The sequence below is a fragment of the Cryptomeria japonica genome, chromosome 5 (genome assembly GCF_030272615.1).
Source record: "Cryptomeria japonica chromosome 5, Sugi_1.0, whole genome shotgun sequence".
Lineage (NCBI taxonomy): Eukaryota > Viridiplantae > Streptophyta > Pinopsida > Cupressales > Cupressaceae > Cryptomeria > Cryptomeria japonica.
The window spans coordinates 158653697-158679337 of NC_081409.1; the positions used below are offsets into that span (position 1 = coordinate 158653697).

General features: G+C 37.2%; 1 protein-coding gene across 1 annotated transcript in view; it reads left to right on the forward strand.

Annotated features, from left to right (window-relative positions):
• The window catches only part of LOC131072697 (uncharacterized), a 41924-nt gene extending 19941 nt beyond the window's left edge, over positions 1–21983 (forward strand). Inside the window, exons 2-3 of the mRNA XM_058008934.2 lie at positions 21311–21389; positions 21661–21983. Of these exons, the coding sequence (XP_057864917.1) occupies positions 21311–21389; positions 21661–21729 (148 nt within the window). The 3' untranslated portion in view covers positions 21730–21983. The remainder of the gene's footprint in view (positions 1–21310; positions 21390–21660) is intronic.
• Positions 21984–25641: the final 3658 nt, after the last annotated feature.

Below are 25641 nucleotides of genomic sequence, written 5' to 3' on the forward strand. Positions count from 1 at the left end.
GGTATGGTCCATTTCATATCATAGAGAAAACAGGGCAGAATGCTTTTCGTTTGGAATTTCTGAAGTATATGAAGATGTTTTTAGTGAATATTGCCAACTAGTTATGCTTGTTTGAGCCTTCTATTTTGGATGAAGAGCTATAGGATCTAGTTCCTCCTTTATTAGATATTTTGCACCAAACGATACGGATGAATTGGAGGAGGATGCCGTTCTTAATAATAATGTGATGTAGATCAAGTGAGGAGAATGTGACACATTGCTAATGGGTGAAAAAGGACATTTCTTGAATAAGGCAAAGTTGTTGTCTTTTGACGATGTGGGGAAGAAGTTCCCACATTTAGTTGTGTTTGGGAACTAGGGAAGTGTGATTTGAAAATTGGTTTGGATGTTTAAGATCAGTTTCGGTTCTATAGCCGAGCACATGCTACAAGTGTGCTGGCAACAAAGAGAAGGTTACTGTTGTGACGTTTTCACACATCACACCATTGCAACTGGGGACCCCCACTTTTTGCTTGTAGGTTAGTTGTTTTAGCTGGTCATCTAGCTTGGCAGTAGTTTCTTTAGCTATTAGCCTCTTGCTTGAGAGGGGATGTAGTGCAACTTCTCGGTCAGGGCAAGGTATGGGTCTTAGGGGTGATAGTCTGGTCAAGATGTCAAGCAAGTGAATACCCTTAGGTCAGAACTCAGAAGTCAGGAACAGCCAAGGGGAAGAGAGCAATCAACTAAAGATGAAGTATTCAACAAGTCAATCCTTGACTTGGAATGATTGAATGAGGAGCAATATCTTAGTAGGGGCAAATAGATAGGCTAAGTTAAGGTTAGCCAAACTGACCAAGGAAGGAGACATTCCTCACTGTCTCAAAAACTCGGCCAGATCTTGAGGGCATTCCTCACTGCCTCAGAAGCCCGACATATCTTGAGCAATATTCCTCACTCCCTCAAATCCCCAACCTAGCAAGGTGACTTGAAAATTTTGAAAACTAAGATGTGATCGCTTTGGTGAATGAAGATGAAATTCTTTTGAAGAGAATTGAGTGAAGGAACTCCCAATGATGAAGGAGAAAAACAATGAAAGATGTATATTCTTCTTACCCTTAAAACCCCGACCAAGTCTTGGCAATGTTCCTTGCACCTCAAAAAGTCTGGCACCTTCCTCATCCACCAAAATGTCCGACTTTCCTTGCATGCTCAAATCAGCGATCATTTCTTAGGCATGTTCTTTATCTCTCAAAATCCACGACCATATCTTGAAGACATTCCATTCCATCCAAAAACCTGGCCTAGCAGGTGCACTAATGAATGAAAATGATGCTATCTTAATGCCCCAACAAGGATGTAGTTGCCTTGGTGAATTGACCTGCCACATTCCTTACCCTTTTTAATTCACGGCACATTCCTTGCTCCCTAAGATCTCTGACCATTCTTTGACAACATTCCTCACGCCTTCAGAAGCCCGGCACATTCCTCATCATCCTAAATCCCCAACCACATGCCTGACCTCTCAAAAAGCCTGGCCATCATGAAGAGGACTTCCTTAGCAAATCAGAGATCAGACCTGAAACATAAGGAATGCCAGTCTTGAATTATCTCACAAACCCTCTTAAACCTATAAACAATCAGATACACAAATCAGGTCAGACCTTTAGGCATTACAATATCAGGAATCAGAACATCCTTTCACTCCATTTAGAAGGCATATCCGATTAGAAAGCTTGGAAAATATGTGAAAGCTGTTGTGTTTGATGCTATCTTGTTTGTTGTTGCAGGTGATCAAGAGAAGGAGCTGGCTGCGAGCAACATCAAAGTATGATGCAAGAAGCGAGCACGTGGAATGATGGAGAGAAAACATTACAACAAGGAGGGATCAAGACATTCAAGGCTCAAGGAATCAAACCCAAAGAACTTATCAGTGCAAGGGGAGGATCAGCATTAAGAATGAAAGGCTCGGCAGCACTTCAAGCAAAGAGTTTCATGACATGAGAGGAGACAAGGAACACTCCAACAAGGCAAGTATGGAGATCAACATCAAGGAAGGAACTAATGACTATCTTGAATTTCCTTCGGAAATCCAAGAATACTTGTCAGTATAAGGAATCATGACAAAGCTAGTGTTGTGACGTATTCACACGTCACCCCATTGCAAATGGGGACCCCCATTGTTTCGCTTTCTAGGTTAGTTGTCTTAGCTTAGCTGCTGGTTGCTGTAGAGTCTTTTACTATTAACCTTTGTGTTGAGGAAGTGTAAGGGGTCAAAAGGATCAAGGATGAGCTCTAGAGTCTTGTAGCATTTCATCTCTTGCAAATTGAGTGCATGAGGTTAATGTATGGTCGTCAATTCGATTGACGAAAGCCTATGGTGCCAAATGGTTAAATGGAAAGTGTTAAGTAAGCGAGGAGGTTTGAGAGATGAATCCCATAGGCAAAATTTGGCTAAGTACAAGAAAATTTCCTTTGCCCTTGCATAGGAGCAACTTCCTTTGCTCAAGTCTGGGAGCAACTTCCATTGCTCTTGGATGGAAGCGAACTTGACTTCCATTGCTCAAGTGTAGGAGCAAATTTTTGGGATACTTCCATTGCCTAGACATTGGAGTGAATTTTTTCCTTTGACATAAAATATAGTTGATTGCATCTTATTAAGAGGAAGGTTGCATGGAGAAAGTTTGGTTAAAGAACTTCCATTGCTCCTCAATCCAAGCGAACTTCCATTGCTCATCTTTAGGGGTGAAATGCATTTCCTTTGCCTTGGTTTTGAAACGAACCCTTTTTAGTCACTTCCTTTGCTAGTGATTTGGAGTGAACTTCCTTTGCTTGCATCTTGAAGCGAACTTCCTTTGCTCCCATTTTTGAGCGACTTCCTTTGCTTGTGATTTGAAGCAATTTCCATTACTCTTGAGTTGAAGCGAGCTTTTGATTGCATTTGCATTGCTCCTTCTTAGGAGCGAAGATACTTCCATTGCCTTAGTTTTAAAGTGGTCTTCCTTTGTTGCCATTTTGGGGCGAGCTTTTTAGAAGGCAATTCCATTGCCTTTCATTTGGAGCGAATTTCACTTGAAATCCACTTCCATTCCTCATGTTTTGGAGCGAATTGGATATTTATTGCCTAAGTTTAGAATTTGATTTCCTTTGCCTATGTTTTGAGGCGAATTTCCCTTGATCACGTATAAGAGCAAGCATTAGAAGCAAACTTCCATTGCCCTTTGTTTGGAGTGAACCTTGTTGAGTCATTTCCTTTGCTTGTGTTGTGGAGTGATCTTCCTTTGCTCGTGATTTAAAGCAATTTCCGTTGCACTTGAGTTGAAGCGAGCTTTAGAAGGCACTTCCTTTGCCTCCATTTTGGAGCGAACTTTTTGAAGTTCACTTCCTTTGCTTAGGTTTTGAAGTTCACTTCCTTTGCTTAGGTTTTGAAGTGAACTTCCATTCCTTATGGTTTGGAGCGGACTTTTCAAAGCGGGTTTCCATTGCTCTTTTGCTGGAGTGAAATTTTTGAACAAGACTTCCTTTGCTCCAAATTGGAGTGAATTTCTCCTTTTGTGCTTATTAAAAGATGCAATTGAATGAGCATTTTGGAACTAAGATTTGAAATGAAAAGTGTTTAAAAATCAGCTAAGTCGGCCTTTTGAAAATGATAATAATTTTGTGTGCAATGCCTTAAGAAGTCGGCCTAGGTAACTAAAAGACACATCTCTTCCCTTAGGCATCTATAAAGAGGCATTCATTTAGTCATTTCAATCATCAAATCAAAGTGAATTTCTTCTCTACACAAGCAGGACAGCGAATTCAAAAGGCAAAGGAGCAGATTCAGTTGCAAAGAAGCAAATCCAATCAGCAATAACAGCGAATTTGATCATAAGGGCAGTGAATCTAATCATAAGAACAGAGAATTCAATCAGAACTACAGTGAATTAGAGAAGACATAAGGCTAATTTGCTCATCCACCTTCAACATCAGCGAAGTTCACAAGCATTATCAGACATACTTTTGGATTAGGAGCATCAAATCAAGGTCAGAATTGTCCAAATCAGAGTTGAAGTGTAAGTGATCAGACCTAAAAGAGACAGTAAACTCAGGCCTGAGGATGTGAATCACAGCAAACATGACCAACGTCATTAGCCCTTAAGTGATCATTTCTAGATTTTAGGAGGATCTTGAGAAGTTAACCTCATGATTTAAATAATGCAATTAGAGATTGATTTCTGTTTTCTTCTCTTGCAGGTATGATTGCAAGGGAATACAAAGGTAGCATAAGGATGAAGGAGGAACAAAGAAGGCGTTCTACACACTAGGCAAAGAATTTTTTACCTTTCAAGGCGAGTCTGCACATTCAAGGAAGGCAAATTCAAGGCAAACAGAAGGTTGATGTGAAGAGGATCAACATCAAGATGTTCAAGAACTCAATATTGTAAAAGAATCAAAGGGGCTTCAAGCAACGCAAAGGAAAATAAATGAAGTTAAAGCTCAAAGTTAAGTATATCATGAACAAGGGAAGATCAACCAAAGACATCACATAGTCTACACTCAAGCATGATCAAGTCAGAAGAGTTAACCAAAGTTAGAGGATTAGCTTGATCAGCATGATATAGTTTGGAAACACGCCTTCATCATCATCATTGCTGAAGTTTGAAATATTGAGTATCAAGAGATATTACTCAACACTCTTTCATGACGATGAATCAGGTCTACAAACTGCAAGTTAAGGTGGCATCCTAGTCACTACTCACCCAATTAGGAGTTCCACATCAGCGTGTCCAAATGCAATGCACTTGCCTCATCCATGGGGACACAAACTCCAATGTACCTACCCCCACTTTCTACTGATCAAATATTCCAGAGCAGACATGTGTCCAAATATTGTAATTATCTTATTGGCTAAGGAGAGTTTGTTCCAACAAACCCTAATTAGGGTTTCATCTTGTAATTTTAGTCATTGATCTCAAATCGATCTGAGCCTTTGAATTGTAATGAGCTCTCTATATAAGGCTCAAAATTTTCATTTGTACAAGGTGAATAGTTAATAGTGAATAGTCAATAGGAGGTTAATAGTGAGACAATAAGAGTAGAAAATAGTTAGATCATTAGAATAGAAGTTAGATTAGGAAAAGGCAAAGATTGTTGCTAAAATCTTGTTGTAAAGAGCATTCGATTTTATTGAAGCTATGGTGAATTAATGTGTCATTTCAACAAGTCGCATGGTCTCTACTTCTCAATTCATTTGCTTTCATGTTGATTAGTTGAATGAAAGTGTTGTGCATGATTCATGGTGAAACTCCTAATCCATACCACTAGCAGTTTGTTGATTGCAAACTCGCCTTGTGTGGATAATTGGAATACTTGAATGAGCTTAAGTTCAATTGTTATTCAATCATTGATATGCATTCAATTAATGGTGTCTATGGTTGATAATGATTTGAAAATTATCTAATTTCCTTAGAAGATTGCACTAAGCTTTGTGGAGTTGTTGCTTCGCATGTCAAAGCAAGGCTTAGTGGAGTTTCACCAAAGGTTGTTCATTGTCTCTTGCATCTTAGGAGTAGCGTAACCTTCTTAAACCCTACGTCTTTTGCCCCTTTTTTTAAATTCTCCAAGCTAGTAGTTAGACTCTAAGTTCCAACAATTTAGGCATTCTGGTATTTGACGCAAGTCCCCTTGGATTGCCAATAATCACAACGACCAACTGTGCTCATCCATAAGTCGTGACCCGACATTAGGAACCTTGGAATCTTCCAATTGATCACATAGTTTAGCATTTGGGAAGATTTTGTTCAAGAGAGGATAAGATACCTTCATATTTTATTTTGTGTTTGATTGTGCATAAAAACACATCAACAGATAGGAGATTCAAAATGGAGAGCAATGCAAGAACAAGTTCTAGACATCATAAGGAAGGAGTTTCCACACGAGAGAAAGAGAATGCAAATGCGATCAAGACAAAAGATAGTTCCAGAAGAGTTAATCAAAGCTAGAAGATGAGGCAATTATCTCCTACCTTTATCTCGTTCATCATTGAGCTTGGAAATTTTGAGTATTAAGAGATATGCCTCAATCACCCACAACTTGTGATGAGTTACAAGATGAGCATACCGAGGTGGTGTCCAATCATCTTCAACCCAGTCACATCATTCTAAGTTAGGACATCCAATTTCAATGCACTTGACTCATTCAACAAGGAGGATAACTACCACATGTGGAGGCACAAAGTTCGATGTACATAATCTCATCATTCATTCGTCAAACATTCAAGGAAGGACATGTGTCCTATTTATTGTAATTTTATCATTGGTCAAGCATTAAATGCTATGTAATGGGTGTAATGAACCCTAATTAGGGTTTCTATCTTTCAATCTTAGCCATTGATGTGGATTTGGTCCTGACCATTCAATTGTATTGGGAGTACTATATAAGGCTTGCTCTACTCATTTGTAAGGAATATTAGCAGGTTAATAGTCAGTAATAGACAATAGCAAGCCGTTAGAAGTAGAGTAGAGTAGGAGGAGGAGCCATAAATTGTTGCCAAGTTTGTAAATAAACATCATTTTCATTGAAGATATGGTGTAATGTGTTGTTTCTTTGACATATTGCATGATTTCTTGTTGTATCCTCATCTTAGATGAAGTTAATTGATTGTGATGGAGTAATATGTGGATGTTGATAATTCCTTAGTTCATACTATTTGTAGTTGGATGATTTTCAATTGCAGTGCATAGTTAGCCTGAACATTTAAATGTGCTAAGTTCAATTGTGGATGTGTTTATTTAAGTTGCGCTAGTGTGTAATTCATGATATGAAAACCTTGTGTTTCACTTGAAAGATTGCATTGGCCTTGTGTAGCTATTGGTAACATGGTGAAACAAAGCTTGGTTGAAGGAATGTGTCCATCCAAGCATGATCCATTATTCTCATTGATCTTAGGAATAGATTAGATCTCTCTAAACTCTTCATCTCTTTTTTTTCCTTTTTTTTTTCAAATCAAATAAAACCCTTCATCTCTTTTTTTCCCTTTTTTTTTTCAAATCAAATAAAACCCTTCATCTCTTTTTTTCCCTTTTTTTTTTCAAATCAAATAAAATTCCATGTTCCAACAGCATTCAAACATTCAAGTTCAACATAAGTCCCCTTGTGATTCCAGCAAATCACATCACAATCATTGAGTCTATCCATGTATAAGGTCAAGACCTGACTATCGGAACCTTGGAGTCGTCTCGTTTGATCACATTGTTTAGCATCTGAGAGGTCTTTGTTCAAGAGAGGATAAGATACCTTGGTATTTATTTTGTGTATGAAGTGCAGAAAAACACATCAACAGTTACTTGGATGAATTAATGTATTTTGTATTGTTATACATCCACTTGTAGGAAAGGAGAGTCTTTTTAATATTTCCACAATTGAATTAGTAACATTGTAGGTAATTTGGAATTAATCTTCTGTTGGGTCATTCTGTTTAAGCAATCTATATCACTTTCAACAATGTTTGAATGTTGGGAAGCTAACTAACAATTATCTGGTTGTTCAGATTTGATGGCATCTTGGTGTTGGTTGTGAACAACACCATAGAGTCCTGGAACTAATTTTCAATTCATATGTTTGTTGCCAGTCAATTTTGCCAATTCTACATGTTGGAGGATGTTGAGGTAGGTCTTGAATGAGACAATCTTGTCTCTTCTTTGTAGTTGACTGACTTTGCCAACCATTTTTGTATGCTTGTTTGGGATTGTTTTAGAACACCAAACAACTCTGTGGGCTAGCAAATTATTCAATTGCTAGGCGATGCAATTGTTGGCATTCCCTAAGTTGGGTGTCGCTTTTGATCCTTGCTAGTAACATTGGGCTTGAGATAACGTTGTTTGGGTGGTGATGTGGATGATTGGGGGGTTACAAATGTGCTATTGTTTCCATTCCAATGCAATTGTCCACCTTCCCCCTTGTTGTGCAAATAATGAATGGATAAAAGCAATACATTGGATTTTGAAGGTTTGATGGGCTCAGGAAAGTTACTATCACATATGAATTAATTACAGTTATGGTGTTTATAGAGCTCTTGTGTTTGTAGGATTCTAGTGGAAGCATAGGAGTGTGGAGGTTTCTTTGTGTCACTTGAAAAGACCATTGAAATGACATTGTACTCCATGTATTGACACTAGATAGTGATGTATGCTAAATGAATACCTTATATAAAACTTTCACCCATTTTTGGTTTCCTCAAGATGAATCTTTGTGTCATGTGATCTATTTTATTTTGTGAATTTACTGTGTTAATGGTTTCCTTTCATTTTATACGAATATCATACTATTGTTATTGATTTAATTCTTTAAAGAGTAGTTGAGTGTAGTGAGAAAAAAGTTAATCTAGAAATCCATATTTGATTGTGCTATTATGGTTATTAATCCAAAGGTTTATGGATCAAAGTGATTGCAAAGGTAATGTAACAAATATTTGGTGGAAGAATACCAAGAGTGTGTAAAAAAATACAGGAGAATTGAAGTAGAAGATTAGAGAGACTAGAGAGAATCTAGGCAGTTCAAATGGAGGCTTAACTTGTTTTAATAAATGTAAAGCGGAAAAATCGAACCCTAGTTGTTCCCCCCACTCCACTCCAAGGAGAGAGAAGGGAGGTCCCTAGGGTTGATGGTTTTCACTTAGGGAAGACTTTACATTCAAAAGAGGGGTTGAAACCCACAAGATCCAATCCCACACAATGCAAGACTGGATTTTAAATGAGTTTCAAGGGTTGTGACATCAAGGATACCATCTTTTGTAAAGAATGTAGATAGAATGATTGAACTAGGAATGCATGTAAAGCAGGAAAGATTCGCTTATAAACAGAGATAGGGATACAGGATGAAGCTACGGACCTAGAATTAGTAGTAAAATGTTGAGACGATGCTGTTCTGCAAATTTGAGCGAAAGTTGACGGGACGATGGCGCCCGGAGTGCACACGGTCCTCCAAAAAATCCGCGAAACGAAGGGGGATCTGTTCGTCTCTGCACAAGGATTCCAGATCTTCAATTACAGCCGCGTACCTGCAACCTACACACAGAAAAGAGAGGACGATTGGGGGGTTAGGGATTAGGGGTTTGCCTTTAGGTCAAACCCCGGTTTTGGAATTAACCAAGAAATGAGAATGCTGTAAATGTAAATGTTTGTAATGTAAACAAGTATTGATACCTTGTTGTAAGAATGTTTGTATTCTTACATGCGAAGGTGTAATGAATGTTGTATTTTGTATGTTGTAGGTGATCTCCTCTTCAATGGTTGAATCCTTGTCTTGAATGCAACACTTAGCCTTGAATGGAGACTTAGAATGCTCAATTGTTTGAAGGGATGCTTGAATGTTTGAATGTTTGAATATCGCTTCCGCCTTTTGCACACATATGTTTCTCTCCTTTTTCTCCTCGCTTTCTAGGAGAGGAAAAGTAGTTTATATTCTTGTCAATTAGGGTTGAGAGACTGATTTTTCCGACCTTGGGCCGACATGGGAACATTATTTTCCGAATTGCAAACTTAAAGACCCGATGCCCAACAAGAGACCGGGCCCAAAATAGGGCCAGGGACCAGGGCGTTGGGCGCCATGGTCCCACCTCCCGGGACAGCAAGGTGCAAGGAAGGATCAGGCCAAGGTGTAGAAATATGCAGTTTTTGATGTCGCAAATAGGTTTCAGGGTCTCCATTCAGGTTCAACGTTGCGCCGCCATCGTGAAGACCCAAATGCAGTCGAAATTGCAAGTGTCGCAATTTTAGGATGCTACATTTAGCCCCCACTTTAGCGGGAGTATAAGCGTACGCCCATACTTCCGGTAACGTACAAGGAAACAACATTGAAAAACTTTCACCACGTCAAGGAGGCAAGATACACCAAGCCCCCAGTGGACTAAGAATCTTACGACTTCGATTGACAAAGTAAAAGGGAAGATCACGAGGGAGAACCATGACTGTCAGTAGTAAGGTTCCCTCACTATGAGTCATGCAAGAAAAATACCAAAAATTTTCAAGGCAAAGCTAAGTTCGCCAGGAAATTTTCAAGTATCTTGAAGAGATATGAACGGGGTGTATGCCCCCCTACGTTAAAGCGATCACACACGCCTCATCGGGGGTGATTGCTTTAAGGTAGTGATACATATAAGAAATGAGAAGGGAAAGGAGCACGTTATCACAAGGATTTAGCCCCCAAGTGTGAGATAAACCCAAGGATAATAAACACAAAACACAAAGCACAAGGTGACTTCGCTGTCCTCGGGGTCAGTATGCTGTATGATAATTCATGTATATCATATGTATGTATGCATAATTGTTCTTCATTCCCCAATCAAGGAAGGTCACCTAGAAGAAGGGAACACATGTGTCTTTTGAGTCAACATGAGAGAGACCAAAAGAGATCTCAATGCTTTGCATCGTCCTCAAGTAGACAACACTAAGGACAACAAATGGAAGAATGAGAATAACACATAGAAGAAGTAACAAAAGAGATCAAGAGAGGAGGAGAGAGTCTGCTATGCTAATGAAACTAGTCTAGCACGTCATCTATCCCCCGATCTTGCTGATCAATATTCCGGGAAGGTAGGAAACACACTAGAGGAGAAACATCCAACATAGCAGATGGAGCTATCACAAGATCCAAACAAGGGCTATGTTCATGTTCCACGCCACGTTGTTCTTGTCTAGGAGCTAGGATAAGTGCTTTAGAAAATTCGTTAGATAAATGGTTATCAACATCAACGTATTCATATTCACTATCAGAATGAAGAGGAGTAACATTTTCATCATGAATAACATTTTCATCTATATCATCATCAAGATTTATAAAAATAGGATCTTTAACTCGCACAAGATCAAAACCATCATGCATCTTATGTTTAGGAGATTTTGGCTCAATTTTCGGCTGAGGAGAAAATGGAATAATACTAGCTGAAGGTGTTTTTAGGGATTGCAAAGTTTGAGAAGCAGCTGCCTGAGCTCTAAGACGACGCTTTCGTCGGCGTTCACGTGCAGAACGATTTCGTCTAGTCTTAGTAGGAAGTTGAGGAGGAGGAATGTTCTCATCCTTATCACTTGGGTGTTTAGGTTGTGGTCTCTTAGGTTGAACAATAGGAGAAGAGGAAGGTCTCTTCTCTCTATAAGAGGAAGGAGGAGGAACTGCTCCATATAAAGGAGGAATATTTAGTTTAGGAAGGAGACCAAGTCCATCATGACGAGGAGGTATAGGTTTACCTTTAGAAAATTTATTAGTCATAGACGTAGTCACATTCATAGAGATGGGTTGGGAATTTTCTTGAGGAAAGACATTAGTTTTATCTTTCAAAGGAAGAACTTCCTTCTCAAGAATGATAGGAATGTCAAGTTTGGGTGTTCTAGGTTCACTTAGAGAAAGGATCATATCTTTTTTCCACTTTTGATAAGATTTGAAAAGGTGATCACTCCGCGGTGGAAGGGATTGGAATTGTTTAGGCCAAAAATAATCAATAGGAACACTAGAAGTCCTTTCAGCTGGTTTAAAGAGGCTATGATTGATAGTAACAATTTCACCATTATGGGGAAACTTCAAACACTTGTGAATAGGAGTAGCAATAGCTTTCATGGAAGATAGCCAAGGATAGCCTAGCTTCACACGAAATTGTTCGGATGATGGAATAATAGCAAAGTCTACATCAAGGTACTTGTTATGGACCTCAATAGGTAATGTAATAGAACCAATTGCAGGAGAAGAAAATGCATCAAATAGTTTCACAACCACATTTGTTTCGTCATAGATCACTTGATTCAATTGCAAAGTAAAAAGAAATTCTTCAGTAATGACATTAACCATACAAGAAGGATCAATAAGCACTCCAGGGCAAGGTGTATTCTTGACTTTTGCAACTATATATAAAGGACCATCAGGTGCCCTAATAGTTTCACTGGAATCAAATATGATGGAAGGTTCTTTAGGGATGTTCTGCTGCTCTACAAAGTTAATCACATTCGGAGTCATAGACACAAGATCATCAGGTGAGACAGAGGAATCATTAGTATCAATCACATTAGAGGTATGAGAAGGTAATGGATCAGTAAAAATCTTAAGATTTTGGTTAGGAGGAGCTACAGATGTGTTGCCTTTATTCACACCAGAAACAGAGATAGTATTATTATCAATCAAATCTTGAATTTTACCCTTTAAAGCAAAACATTTTTCAGTATCATGTCCAGGTTGACGATGAAATTGACAAAAAGATTTGTTATCAAAATAGGGTGAAGTAATCTTTGCAGGATCTATTTGCCTTATAGGAGGAAGAGTAAGCACATTTTGTTCCAATAACTTATTCATAATACTATGCAATGATTCATTCAAAGGAGTAAACTTTCTTTCTTTCTTGAAAAACTTAGAAATAGGAGGCACACCTGATGCTGCATTCACATTGTTGTTGATGATGTTTTCATTGAACTTAATGACCTCTTTGTTCGGTTTATACTTCCCAAATGGTTGTTGACTACTATCACCCTTATCACTCGGAGCCATAGGATTTGCTTGTTCCATTTGACTCACAGTCAGTTGATAATTGTGAAGAGTTGCGCACAACTGTTGGAAAGAAGTAAACTCAGAAAACAAGAGTTTTTCTCTAATATCTTTTTGTAAATTAGAAATAAAGATTTTTTGAATATCATTGTCAGGTACTGGAAAAGAAATCTGAGCATACAAATGCTTATATCTACCAATGAAATCAGTCACTCTTTCTTTAACACCTTGTTTACAATGCATTAAATCAATCAAAGTAACTTTAGGACTTATATTGTTTTGAAATTGTTGAATAAAAGCATTTGCAAGTTGTTTGAAAGAAGTAATAGAATAGGAAGGCAACGAGCAATACCATTGTAGGGCTTTATCTCTTAATGTTCTAGTAAACAGTTTTGCAAGCAACCTTTGGTCATAAGCAAAATCGGTACATATTGTTTGAAAGGTCTTAACATGTGTTAGAGGATCACCCTTACCATTATAAAGCTCCAACTGCGGGATTTCAACATGTTTAGGGGGGATAGCTCGAACAATGTCAAGAGAAAGTGGGCTCGCAACATCAAATGTGGGCACACTAAACTTAGATTGATTCATAGAGGCAATTTGTTGCTGTAAAGAAGAGACAGTTTGTGCAAGATTGTTAATGGTCGCTTCAGTCGAAGAGTTCATATTAGACGTGTTAGATTGTGATGGAGGTATTATGTTGTTGAAAGAAGGCATTGATTGAGAGTAAGGTGGTGGGACACTATGATAGTTAGTCATAGGAGATGATTGGAAAGGAGGAACACTACAAGGAGGAATGGAATGGTTAAATGAATTGCCCCCTTGTGCCAGGTTCATTTGTGGAGATATAATAGGAACACTCATTGAAGGAATGATTGAAGAAGTTGGATTGATTGAAGAGGAAGGATTGCCCCCATGACTGGTGATCATAGGTGGAACTAGCAATAGGAGTCGTCAAAGGAATAGAATGATTAACTTGAGTAGGAGGTTGTGTATAACCTAAGGTTTCGGCACAACTTTTCATCGGCATCACATTCGAATCCACAATGTGTGCAATACCACGCAAAATATCAATTCCGTTCTTATCACTTTGAACCATACGTTTTAGACCCTCGATTAATGAAAGAGCTTCACTGTCGGGGTATTCTTGAGACATCCATTGTCGAAAATCATCAAATTATTTATCCAATTTCGAAAGTTGTTCTACAGAAACCTCATGGAGAGCTTCTTCATCATTAAGAGGATTAGAGGAATTACCCATGTCCTCGTTAAAAAGGCCATTCAAATTAGGTTCCATCTCCTCGGTAATTAGACCTTGGAAGGACTTAATTCTAAGGCTTCGTCTAACGGGAATAGTGTAAGTAGGGCTTACTGTTGTAAAACTCATGCACTAAAAAGAGAGAAGATTTTGAATTTTAGAGGTAGCAAATTTCACTAAAATCAGCCAATCTCCTAGAGTTACGCTGTTAAATGCAATCAGGACAATCTCTCGAAATTTCAGAAAAAATGTCAAGGACCGTGGCGAACGGAGTGCACACGGTCCTTGCAACTTTTTTCGAAATTTTCAAGGATGAAAGTTATGATGATTTTAAATTTAATCTGAAAAAATTGAGTGATTTTACGATCTGTAGATAGGCCAAATTAAAGTTGCAATCTCAAAATTGAACCCTACCAAGATTGTTGAAAAATGCAAAAATTTGAATTTTGAAAAAGAAAGGGAAACTGAAATTTTAAATTTTATGATTTTAGAGGGAATACTAAAAGTAATGCAAGCTTTGAAATTTAAAAGTTGACTCGATTTCATGCAAAATCCAAATTTGAAAGTGGAAATCAAGGTTGTTGCAACTAAACACTTAATTTCAAAAGTCACGAACTGCAAAAATTTGACCAAAGCATTGAAATTTCGAATGAATGCCAACACACTTTTCAGATTTAGTAAGAAACACAATTTTAACAAAAATTTCAATTTCAACAATTTTTGAATGATTATAAGCCTTTATCCAAGCAATCACTAGACCAACTTTGACTTTAATTTTGAAAGTGTTAGAATTGATAAAATTAGCCAAAATTCTGGATTTTAGCAGAAAAATACAGTAAGATCTGGCTCCTGAAATTTCGGAAAAAATGTCGGGGACGATGGCGCGCGGGGTGCACACGGTCCTCGCAACTTTTTTCCAAATTTTCAGAGATGAAAGATATTGTGATTTTGTTGCGGAATCCAAAGTTATAGCTGATTTGGAGGTGTTTTGATCAGTGAAATTATCAGTCAAAGGTTGAATCAAGAGGGTTTTTAAAAATTAGGGTTTTGACACTTAACCACTTAATTTCCAGAATTAAAGCACAAATATGAATTGACAATTTGCAATAGAAGGGTAGATCTGAAACAAGCATTAACAATTAAACATTTCACAAGCTCAATTACTAAAAAGAAAATTTTAGGGTTTTTATGCAATCAACCTCTAAAATTTGCAAAAGATCAAACATGGAAATGTAATTAAGGAAGCAAAAAATTTTCAGATCTAACCATGAATAATCAGAATTAGGATGTTCACGTCGGGTTCACCAAAGTGTAAATCGGAAAAATCGAACCCTAGTTGTTCCCCCCACTCCACTCCAAGGAGAGAGATGGGAGGTCCCTAGGGTTGATGGTTTTCACTTAGGGAAGACTTTACATTCAAAAGAGGGGTTGAAACCCACAAGATCCAATCCCACACAATGCAAGACTGGATTTTAAATGAGTTTCAAGGGTTGTGACATCAAGGATACCCTCTTTTGTAAAGAATGTAGATAGAATGATTGAACTAGGAATGCATGTAAAGTAGGAAAAATTCACTTATAAACAGAGATAGGGATACAGGATGAAGCTACGGACCTGGAATTAGCAGTAAAATGTCGAGACGATGCTGTTCTGCAAATTTGAGCGAAAGTTGACGGGACGATGGCGCCCGGAGTGCACACGGTCCTCCGAAAAATCCGCGAAACGAAGGGGGATCTGTTCGTCTCTGCACAAGGATTCCAGATCTTCAATTACAGCCGCGTACCTGCAACCTACACACAGAAAAGAGAGGACGATTGGGGGGTTAGGGATTAGGGGTTTGCCTTTAGGTCAAACCCCGGTTTTGGAATTAACCAAGAAATGAGAATGCTGTAAATGTAAATGTTTGTAATGTAAACAAGTACTGATACCTTGTTGTAAGAATGTTTGTATTCTTACATGCGAAGGTGTAATGAATGTTGTATTTTGTATGTTGTAGGTGATCTCCTCTTCAATGGTTGAATCCTTGTCTTGAATGCAACACTTAGCCTTGAATGGAGACTTAGAATGCTCAATTGTTTGAAGGAATGCTTGAATGTTTGAATGTTTGAATGTTTGAATATCGCTTCCGCCTTTTGCACACATATGTTTCTCTCCTTTTTCTCCTCCCTTTCTAGGAGAGGAAAAGTAGTTTATATTCTTGTCAATTAGGGTTGAGAGACTGATTTTTCCGACCTTGGGCCGACATGGGAACATTATTTTCCGAATTGCAAACTTAAAGACCCGATGCCCAACAAGAGACCGGGCCCAAAATAGGGCCAGGGACCAGGGCGCTGGGCGCCATGGTCCCACCTCCCGGGACAGCAAGGTGCAAGGAAGGATCAGGCCAAGGTGCAGAAATATGCAGTTTTTGATGTCGCAAATAGGTTTCAGGGTCTCCATTCAGGTTCAACGTTGCGCCGCCATCGTGAAGACCCAAATGCAGTCGAAATTGCAAGTGTTGCAATTTTAGGACGCTACAATAAAATTTCTCATGAACTAGCCATTGGGGTGATCTACTAAGGCAAAGTGCTTAGGTTTTTGTAGGCTAGAGATACAAATTTTAATTGGACACTATTGCGGTTGTGATAGTGTCAATGTGGACATGTGTTACAAGAAGTTGGGAATAAGTAGGTTAGCTAGGGGATTAATGCCTGGCTTGTATGGTACTTTGTTGAAAGATTTTTAGGTTTATAAATGAGCTAAATGGATTTTAAAACATATGCAAAGGAGTGGACATTGAAATGAGATCACAACATAGGGTGAAAATTTCTAGTATGCGTTTTTTGCCACTTTTCCCTTCCAACTAATAGGGGAAGGTTTAAGGGTTTGGTGATTAGTCATTTGTGGTGATCTATATAGGTTGATAAGTGTTGCTTATAGGAAAGGGAAGCAAAGTGGTTAGGTGATTTTAGGTTGAGATGAACTCGATGATTACAAAAACAAGCTGACCAGCAAAATAGGGCCATTGTGGTTTAGCAACTTATATGTTGATTGCACTGCATGTAGGGTATAGATGGTTAGAGGCATGTTGAATTGATGATACTTCAGCATGTCTTGTTAGGGTAAGAGGCATAATTTGACTAGCATTAGCAGCATAAGACCAGGGTTTCAAAGCTGCATAATCCATCTTTGTTTCCCCTGTTCTTCCCTGCCAGATCATACGATTCTCAACTCCACTCGATCCTACCTTTTGTTTTGCGTCTATCACCCCTCTTCATTGTCTGGTCTGTCTCTCCTAAACTTCCTCTTCCAATCTACGCAAATTCCCTCTCTTCTTCCACTCGAATTTCTTCCTTCTCTCCAACTGTTCCATCCCATTTTATTTTCTTTCTGCACACACTGTTTTCTCCAACAGAAATCCACAACTCCCTAACTGCTTCTTGCAAAACAAGAGAACCGGACATGTGGCATCCAAGTTTGGGACTCAGCAAGCCAAAATTGCAAACAAAACATAAAAGTGAACAAAGTAGACAATAAAAACAAAACGTTGACCGATGCTCCTGCATCACTTTGGATAGCAGGATATGGCAGAATTTTGGCAGGAGAACATTTTAAGAAATTATTTTTTCATGTAGGGGGTGGTCAAAAGTTTGTAACTTGCTCTTACTCAAATTGAATATGCCTATGACAAACCATGCAGTTTCTACAACAAATTTGCCAATAAACACATGCTTGTCCCTTTCAACTTGGGCTAAACTTAGGGTGTGTGTTTGTATATCAAAATGTGTAGTTAATGGCCTACCTGAACCCTTGTCATATTGAGATGATTTACAATAAACTCTATATCTTTCAACATGCATTTTGCATTGGAGCTATTTGAAACTTAAAAAGTATTATAAAAATGATTGTTAGCTTAGCTTTATTGACATTGCCTTGGTGCTTTTGTCCAGCATATCTTTTATAATTTAAGCTGATTTATTATGGTTTTGAATGGTTAATGTTCTAGTAGCTTGCATTTCTGCTGAAGTGCCACAATTTGTCTTTTATGAGTTTGTTTTGGATGACAGTTGCCCCACTATTTTGTGAATATTCAACAAGAAACAACACCATGCAACTGAAATCAAATTTTGATACAGGCATGCTAGATATATTTGTTATTCAAGTTGTAATCTGTACTTGTAAACTTACCAATGGTCATGGGCTGTTACGCCATCTCAATTTATTAAGGTTTTGGCCACAAATTGTATGAGTTGAATAGTACTGATTCAGATATAAACTAAGTATTTAAGTTGAAGAACAGTGATTCAGATGTTATCTAAGCTGGACATGTGGCAAGGAGGAGGAGAATTCTGATTCAAAGGAGGACAATAGGCTTTTGGCTGCAAAATTCCCATGAGAAAGATTCCTCCACTGAACTCTGGAGGCTTCAAGGGATCTTGATCTGGTTAGAGCCAGCAAGGTATACCGTAGCAACATCAACAGCTCTACATGTAGACTCATGGACTTGGATGCCACTTGCAGTGAGACTATCTTTGTCTAGTTGGGAGTAGAAAAATTTAATAAAATTGTGGAGCTTTGTAGGTTTTGAGTCCTGAGCATAACATGAAATTGGTGATCTCCATCTTACTGTTGTTTAAGTATGGTGACGGCTTTGTGAGGCAAAATACATATGGGCAGGTTGTTAGAACTGCATTACAATCTGCTGTGCTGTTTTGTTAGTTATTATAAAAGGCAAGTTTTGGGGTACTGGAGCTCATTGTCATTTTAGTTATCAATTTGCTCATCAAATATGAAAAGAAGGGTAAAGAAATTATTCATGCATTGAGAATGAGATTTCTACCATATTTCATTAATTATGAACAAATTTCCTATAGCACCTTCAACCTTGTCTTATTATCCATATAATGGATTTGGGAAAGTTGGAAAAATGGGGCATGCAGAAAGTTGAATTTCAAAAGGACAGTGAATTAGGCATCGAACTCATACTTGTATATTTCCAAATGTCTTTACATGAGTTGAACTAATTTGATTGCGCAATGAGCCTCCAACCTAACATATCATATCTTGTGACACACATTCTTTGATCCTCTATCTATTCCTAGCAATTGATTATGAGGCATGACCAGTAACTCTCTTTATATCATGTCAATTTATTATATTGTCACAACTGCACATGCGGCTATTTTAATGCAAGAAACTGCAAGCTAACTTTAAACACCATTCCTTTAGATAATGTTCCAAGACATCAAGCAGTTAAATTACAAGTAACAAGTCATGATATGCTTGTATGATTTTGGTTTGTGTATTCATACTGATGGTTTAAGTTTTGGGGCCAGTTTAACACTATTGGTGTAACATTGAGCTCTAGCTAAATATCATGAGGTGATGATTTGGTAGTTGTAGATGCCAAAGTGGCTTCATTATTTCTTTTGGAACTCAAATCTGTTTGATAGCATATTGAAGCATTTACTATCCATATGGTACTTAAAGATTCAATATTTGACTGTATCGACTTTTTGTTTTCATTGTCATCGTGATGAACCTAGGAGAGATGGATTTTGTTAAGGCATACCCATGGATACACATATTACTAGGTTTATTCCAGATATACAGTACAGTTTTATGTAATATTTATTCAGGTACACTTCATTGACTACTTTGTTATAAATCTATCTTACATGGGGATGTGTCCCCTATCTTAAAACTCCCCATCCCTGTCCCCTAGCCATTTCTGCGACGGGGGGACGTCCCGTTGCTGTCCCCAGTGCAGCAAATCCATAGGAAATGCTGGTAAATGTACCGAGGCATTTGGGGACGTCTCGCCTTCCCCAGGATGGCCAGGGGATGTCAGAAACGTCCCTCTCCGTCCTGGGGTCAGCAAGCCGTCCCCTGCGCCTTGGAACACTTGCAGGTGTGAAAACAAATTAAAAATTAATATAACAGTAATTAATCATGGCAGCAGGATAACAGCAATTAATCATGACAGCAGAATAAAGTCAGTATGATTATACTCTATAAGATAACAATAGATATAAAATTTCTGATTACAATTTCATTTTTTTTAATTTAAAGTTGAAAATTTAAACTCAAAGTCCCAAACATCAAAATACGATTATGCTTCATTTGGTCCATCATATCAAATGAGATATTTATGTTACTCCCCGGTTGAAGAAGTGGTTCATCCAATCAAAGCTCAACCAATCTTGGCTGCACCTCCTCCCCATCAATTCACCTAACATATTCAAAATTAACATCCCAACATGTTGTTGGAGTTTGTTGATGCTCTGTTGTGAGAACACCACCTTAATTTTTTAAATTTTTTTTTTGTACATATAACTCAAGTGCTGTCATAAGTCTGATAAAACATTGTTCACCATGTAAAGGCTGCAATTACAAGTTCCCTGATGTATTCACCTTAACATAGAAAGTTACATTACACAACATGCATAGTTTCATAAAATCAAACGTTAAAAAGCTCAGAACTGTCATTATATGCGCTATAGCATGTTTGAAAATGACTTGTTTTCATGCTGATATTGACTGATCAGTCTGGTATACCACCCAGCGTAGGAAACTTCGGTTTGACACCTCCTTAAAGCATAGATCAGCAACTAAACCAACCAGCAATTCCAGGTAGCCTTCAAAAACATCAAGTCCAATAAAAAACTGTCATACAGTTTCAGACCCCTCTAGAAATCAACCCCTTTCATTCAAACATTATTAGACTGTCACCCAACTCCTTATACCAACTCAACATGCAAATATTAATCAATATGGCTCTGATTTTTTCAGCTTTAAAAATTCTGTTACATACTAATAGAACTTTCTGAGAGATGATAGGTCTGATTTTTGATTAAATCATCTAGTAAACTTTTGATTATGCCTTAAGGGTCCCTAAGAATCACCATGATTAATTTATATATTATATTAATATACTGGCGTCCCCTAAAAATGGCCCTCTAGGGGACGTTCAGGAAATGTGTCCCTTGCTGTCCCCCGTCCCTGTCCCCAAAATGCCGTGGAACATAGGTTTTAAATAATTGAAGTCTGCATCCTTTTTTTACCAAAAAACAAAATGCATGAACTAAATATATATCGTATAGTGTTGTTTGTTTTTTAAAAGATTTACAAAGCATTATTACTTGCCATATCATCTAGGGTTTAAAATTTTATAGTATTATAGCAAATGATTAGGGGATATACTATGGGAATTTTTGGAGGCATTGCTTTGGTATGGGATATTAGTTTCTAAATTTGAGTGGATAGATTAGAATTTGGTTTCTTAGCAGGCCAAGTGATAGTGCTTACATGCTAGATAGTAGTGGTGAAATCAATTCATCATTGTATGAAGAACTAGCCTGCATACCTGATGTGGGGCAGTAAGATGTTGATGTGTAACATTGCAAGAACGACTGTAGTATTTTAGGGTTAGAATCACGATAATGTGGATTTTAGAATTTAGACTTATATTCAATATTTTACATTAAAAATCATTAAATAGTCTTTTAGTATAAATGAATTGCTTGGATATAATTTTTGAGTGAGGTAATTTTTCATTACAAATATAACTAAGTGGATATTTTTTTACAGTTGGCATGACTTGGCAATGGTGTGTGAAAATCATCGAATGAAGCGTGCACTTAAGAAGAGAGAACCTTATGTGCCGAAGGTGAGCATTCTGTATACAATTCTTTTGATTTCTAAGGATTGCAAACGTCCATGAATTAATGAAGCTTTTGTCTTGCATATGAAATAAAAATCTTGATTCGTCACTTTAATGATTGGATGCCTTATTTTTCCTTGAAATTATGAAATCCAATTCTTGAAGTTTTGCATTAAGGTGAGGTTTCCAGGTTCTGTATCATAGTCTCTTCTTGGAGTGATCATTAATATATATGACACACTGAATGACCACTGACAATTAATTTGTTTTATTGCAGTGGAATCAAATGATGAATCGCACACAACGGACAGCTTACTATTACAATTGGCCTGTATACTTTCCTTAAGTATCAATCTAATTATATAGTTTGCAGCTGAAGCATAAGGGTGATAGAAGACTGTTGTTTTTAAGTGAAGATGCTAAATTTCTCAAGATCCATTTTTAAGACTTGTATATACTCTACTTATCTATGATGTTTGAATCCACCATTTTTTTAACTATCCAAATGTTGTAGCAATGTTGGCAGACATCAATAAGTTTGATGACCTGTAGCTAAATAATTCGGCAATAGATTGCATAAATACTAAAAGTATTCACAAATAGGCTGGAACTGAATATCATTATTCAATATATGGAATTTTTCAAATAAACAGCATACAAATACGTGCTAGAATGGCAGAACACAAATTTCAGCACAAATTACAACTATGGATGTGATTGCCTTAAGTGAGTCAGGGGGTTTTTACTCTCTGATTGCTCTCTGATCCCCTGAATCCAAGGGTTCTCGTAGGAGAAATTGCATGGAAATTGGCAGTGCCTTCAAAAGCAACCAAGTTCTTAATTATAACAGCAGGAGGGCTCACGTGGTCCCCTAAAACTCAATGCCTCATAACGATATAAAATAATATTTGTTAACTCTGTCGAGCTCCTCAAATAACTTCCATGTTGTCTTGAAAATCATAAATGACCACTCCTTTATGGAAACCCATGCCCCCTTATGCTAGGATTAAACATTATTTTATTATTATTTATTGACCATAACACTTAATCTCCCAGCTCATGGCCCCCATAATTAAATTTATTTATATTTCTCAATCTTTCTAGCAGAAAATAAGGATTGGGCCCACACACAGGCCAATTTAACTAAATTACAATAGGTATAACAAAATGCTATCGGACAAGTAGAATGCTTGTGAGGATATTGAAAAACCGTAGATACAGTTGAAGTTCTCATTACCCTTGCATTTTTTTTTCCAAGTGCTCATTTCTTCAAAGTTACAGACAATAATTTATTGACTGTTGCACCTGATGTCCCAAGTCATGGCCCACATAATCAAATTTATTTATTTTTCTCTATCTTTCATGCAGAAAATAAGGATTGGGCCCACACAGGCCAATTTAAAAGGGGACATACAATAGGTATAACAAAAAATTATCGGAAGCATAGATGGGAAAACCTTAGCTGCAGTTGAAGCTCTCATTAACCTTGCATTTTTTCTAAGTGCTCTTTTCAGCAAAGTTACAGCCAATTTATTGATTGTTGCACCTGATGTTCCAGCTCATGGCCTCTATACTGATTTTTATTTATTTTTCTCTATTTTGCGTGCCGAAAATAAGGTTTGGGCCTACACAGGCCAATTTTTAACTAAAAGGGGACATTTCAATAGGTATAACCAAAAACTATCGGACAAATAGAATGCTTGTGAGCATGTGGGAAAACCTTAGCTGCAGTTGAAGCTCTCACTAATCTTGCATTTTTTTAACAAGTGCTCTTTCCTGAAAAGTTAGATAATATACTTGTGCTGCTTGGATTGTTGTACTAAAACAATCATCTGTCCAAAAGCCGGAGAAAACACTGCAAGACCATCTTAAATTCACAGTAAAACTGAAACGTGATTCCGTATAAATGTTTAATGGCAGAAGATATATTCGAGGCTTGCCAGTTGTCCTTTTCTTTCAATCATATTCATGTTAATGGATGATCTTGCTAGCTTGGTTTATCCTTTTGGTTTTGACATAGCATTATGATAAGTAAGAGTGACATGCAGATCACAATTTAGTCTACTCGCAATAGTACCTATAGGGGCCTTGGAACGCCAATAGGAATATTAGCAGTTGAACTACTGCACAGAAACTTGCATAAATTAATGAAATGAACTAATTATTTTCTCTGAAATATTTGTTTGTGAAATAGAAATGCATGGTGATAGGATATAAGAATCAATTGAGGAGAGTGATGTGCTGATAACAATTTAGTGTACTTGCAATAGTACCTATAGGTGCCATGGAACTCTGATTGGAAATATTGGCAATCAAACTTCTACATAAAAACTTGCATTTATTAATAAAATGGACTATTTTTTTTAAAACTGAAAGTTGCTTTTATCTGATCCTTAAAACAGTAAAGAAGTCAAGTGCATGTCTCCGTGCATTCAATAATGCAAAATCAGTATTGCAAACAAACAATATGTGCTACATCATTTATTGGAATTACTGCTCACGAAGCAGGTAAAGCTAGTTATCTCACGTGCTCAATTTAGAGCCATCTCAAAGCAATCTTTATAAACATGCAGCTTGGTCAGATATGGCAAGGATTTGCAATTAGAGGACATACAAGTTGATTTTAACTTCAACAAGGATATTCAAATCAAAATGAATGTTTACATCACTCGGAAATATATAAGACAACAGATGTTTCCAATATATTGTCCCCGCTTCTTGGAAATCCAGCTGTTAATAATGCTGCTATGATTTGCATGCTAACTATGTGGAGGTACATGAATGACGAGTAATTTGGGCAGCCAGTTAGGGTTCTTGCTTTCTATATATAAAATCTCTTGCATTGACAGAAAATCTGGATTTTGGAGCGAAGGCTCAAAAAAATCCAAAAATCTGGATTTTGGAGTGGAGGCTAAAAAAAATCCAACTTAGAAAACCTTTTTCCTCAACGTACCTAAAGCCCTCCCAATTCATATATTTTTGGTTAATCACTAGATGCGATTAGTGGAAATCTAAACCGACAAACATTTTAAGCACATCTTTCTGTATTACATTCGTACAAGCCAAAAAATAGTTTACTTAAAGTAATTTATGTTCCCTTTAAATTGTTGATTTTGGTTGATTGTAATTTCCTATTTAAATTTACAGCAATTCCAAGAAAAAGCCATAAAAAATTAAAATTTCTCAAGGAATTATGTGGGTACATTATAGTGTCGAAATTTCAAAACCATTGACAATAAACTCATTTCAGCTGAATGGACAATAATAATTGAAAGGTTCACACACTGTTTTTGACGTTGACATATAGAAGGGATTAAGAAACAATAATTGTTATAGATTGGTTATCTAATTCACTAGAAAAAGGCAATGCTTAGATGTTAGTGTTTACACGGTTTTCTTTTGGATTAACTTTCTAGCATAAACAATGTAGGATCGAGGGAAATATACATATTTGTCTATTGCATCAAGCCATGTTCTCAACGTTATGGTCTATATCATCTTCGTTATGTAATGCATCATTAACATGTTCAACATTGATACCCTTTCCATTGCCATTGATAAGTCTTTTGAAACAAGAAAAAAAGAAGAAAAAACAAACAAACTTTGATATCCTTTTTGTTGCCATTTAGAAGTATTTTCAAAAATATAAATTCTTGAAACAACTCTTTCATGTAGTGGACACCCATGATGATACACCAAAAATTTTCGAGTATGGTTAATTAGATTAACTTTCTGATGCTTTACGTGTTTCCGTCTCTAGATTTGAAAACCCTGTCAATTAGGTCTATTATAAACTAGCGCCTATATGATTCTCAGCTCCAATAAAAGTAGTCGAAATCTCCTCTTCAAGGAGGCCATGGTCTTCCATCATGGTAAACTAGTAAAATGCTTATAGTAGCATATGCACGATGAACCATGACCAATACCATGTTGATTAGAATTGATAAGGGAGAATTCCATGAAGAGTGCATTTTTCATTATTGAAACGAAGATGAGGCTTTGGTGGTTGGAAAGGAAAAATACGACTTACATAACTTTCAAATATAAAGATACGAGGGAGTTGTACAATGATAGGCTTTTAAAACATTTTGATGATGTCAAATATGCAAAATGACCAAGAATTATAGGGGGCTTGGTTTATGAATGGTTTATGAATAAATCAGGTTTGTTTAGGATGCTATGGTTTATAGGGGGCTTGGTTTATGAATAAATCAGGTTTGTTTAGGATGCTATGGTTTTCTAATGTTGAACCCAATGA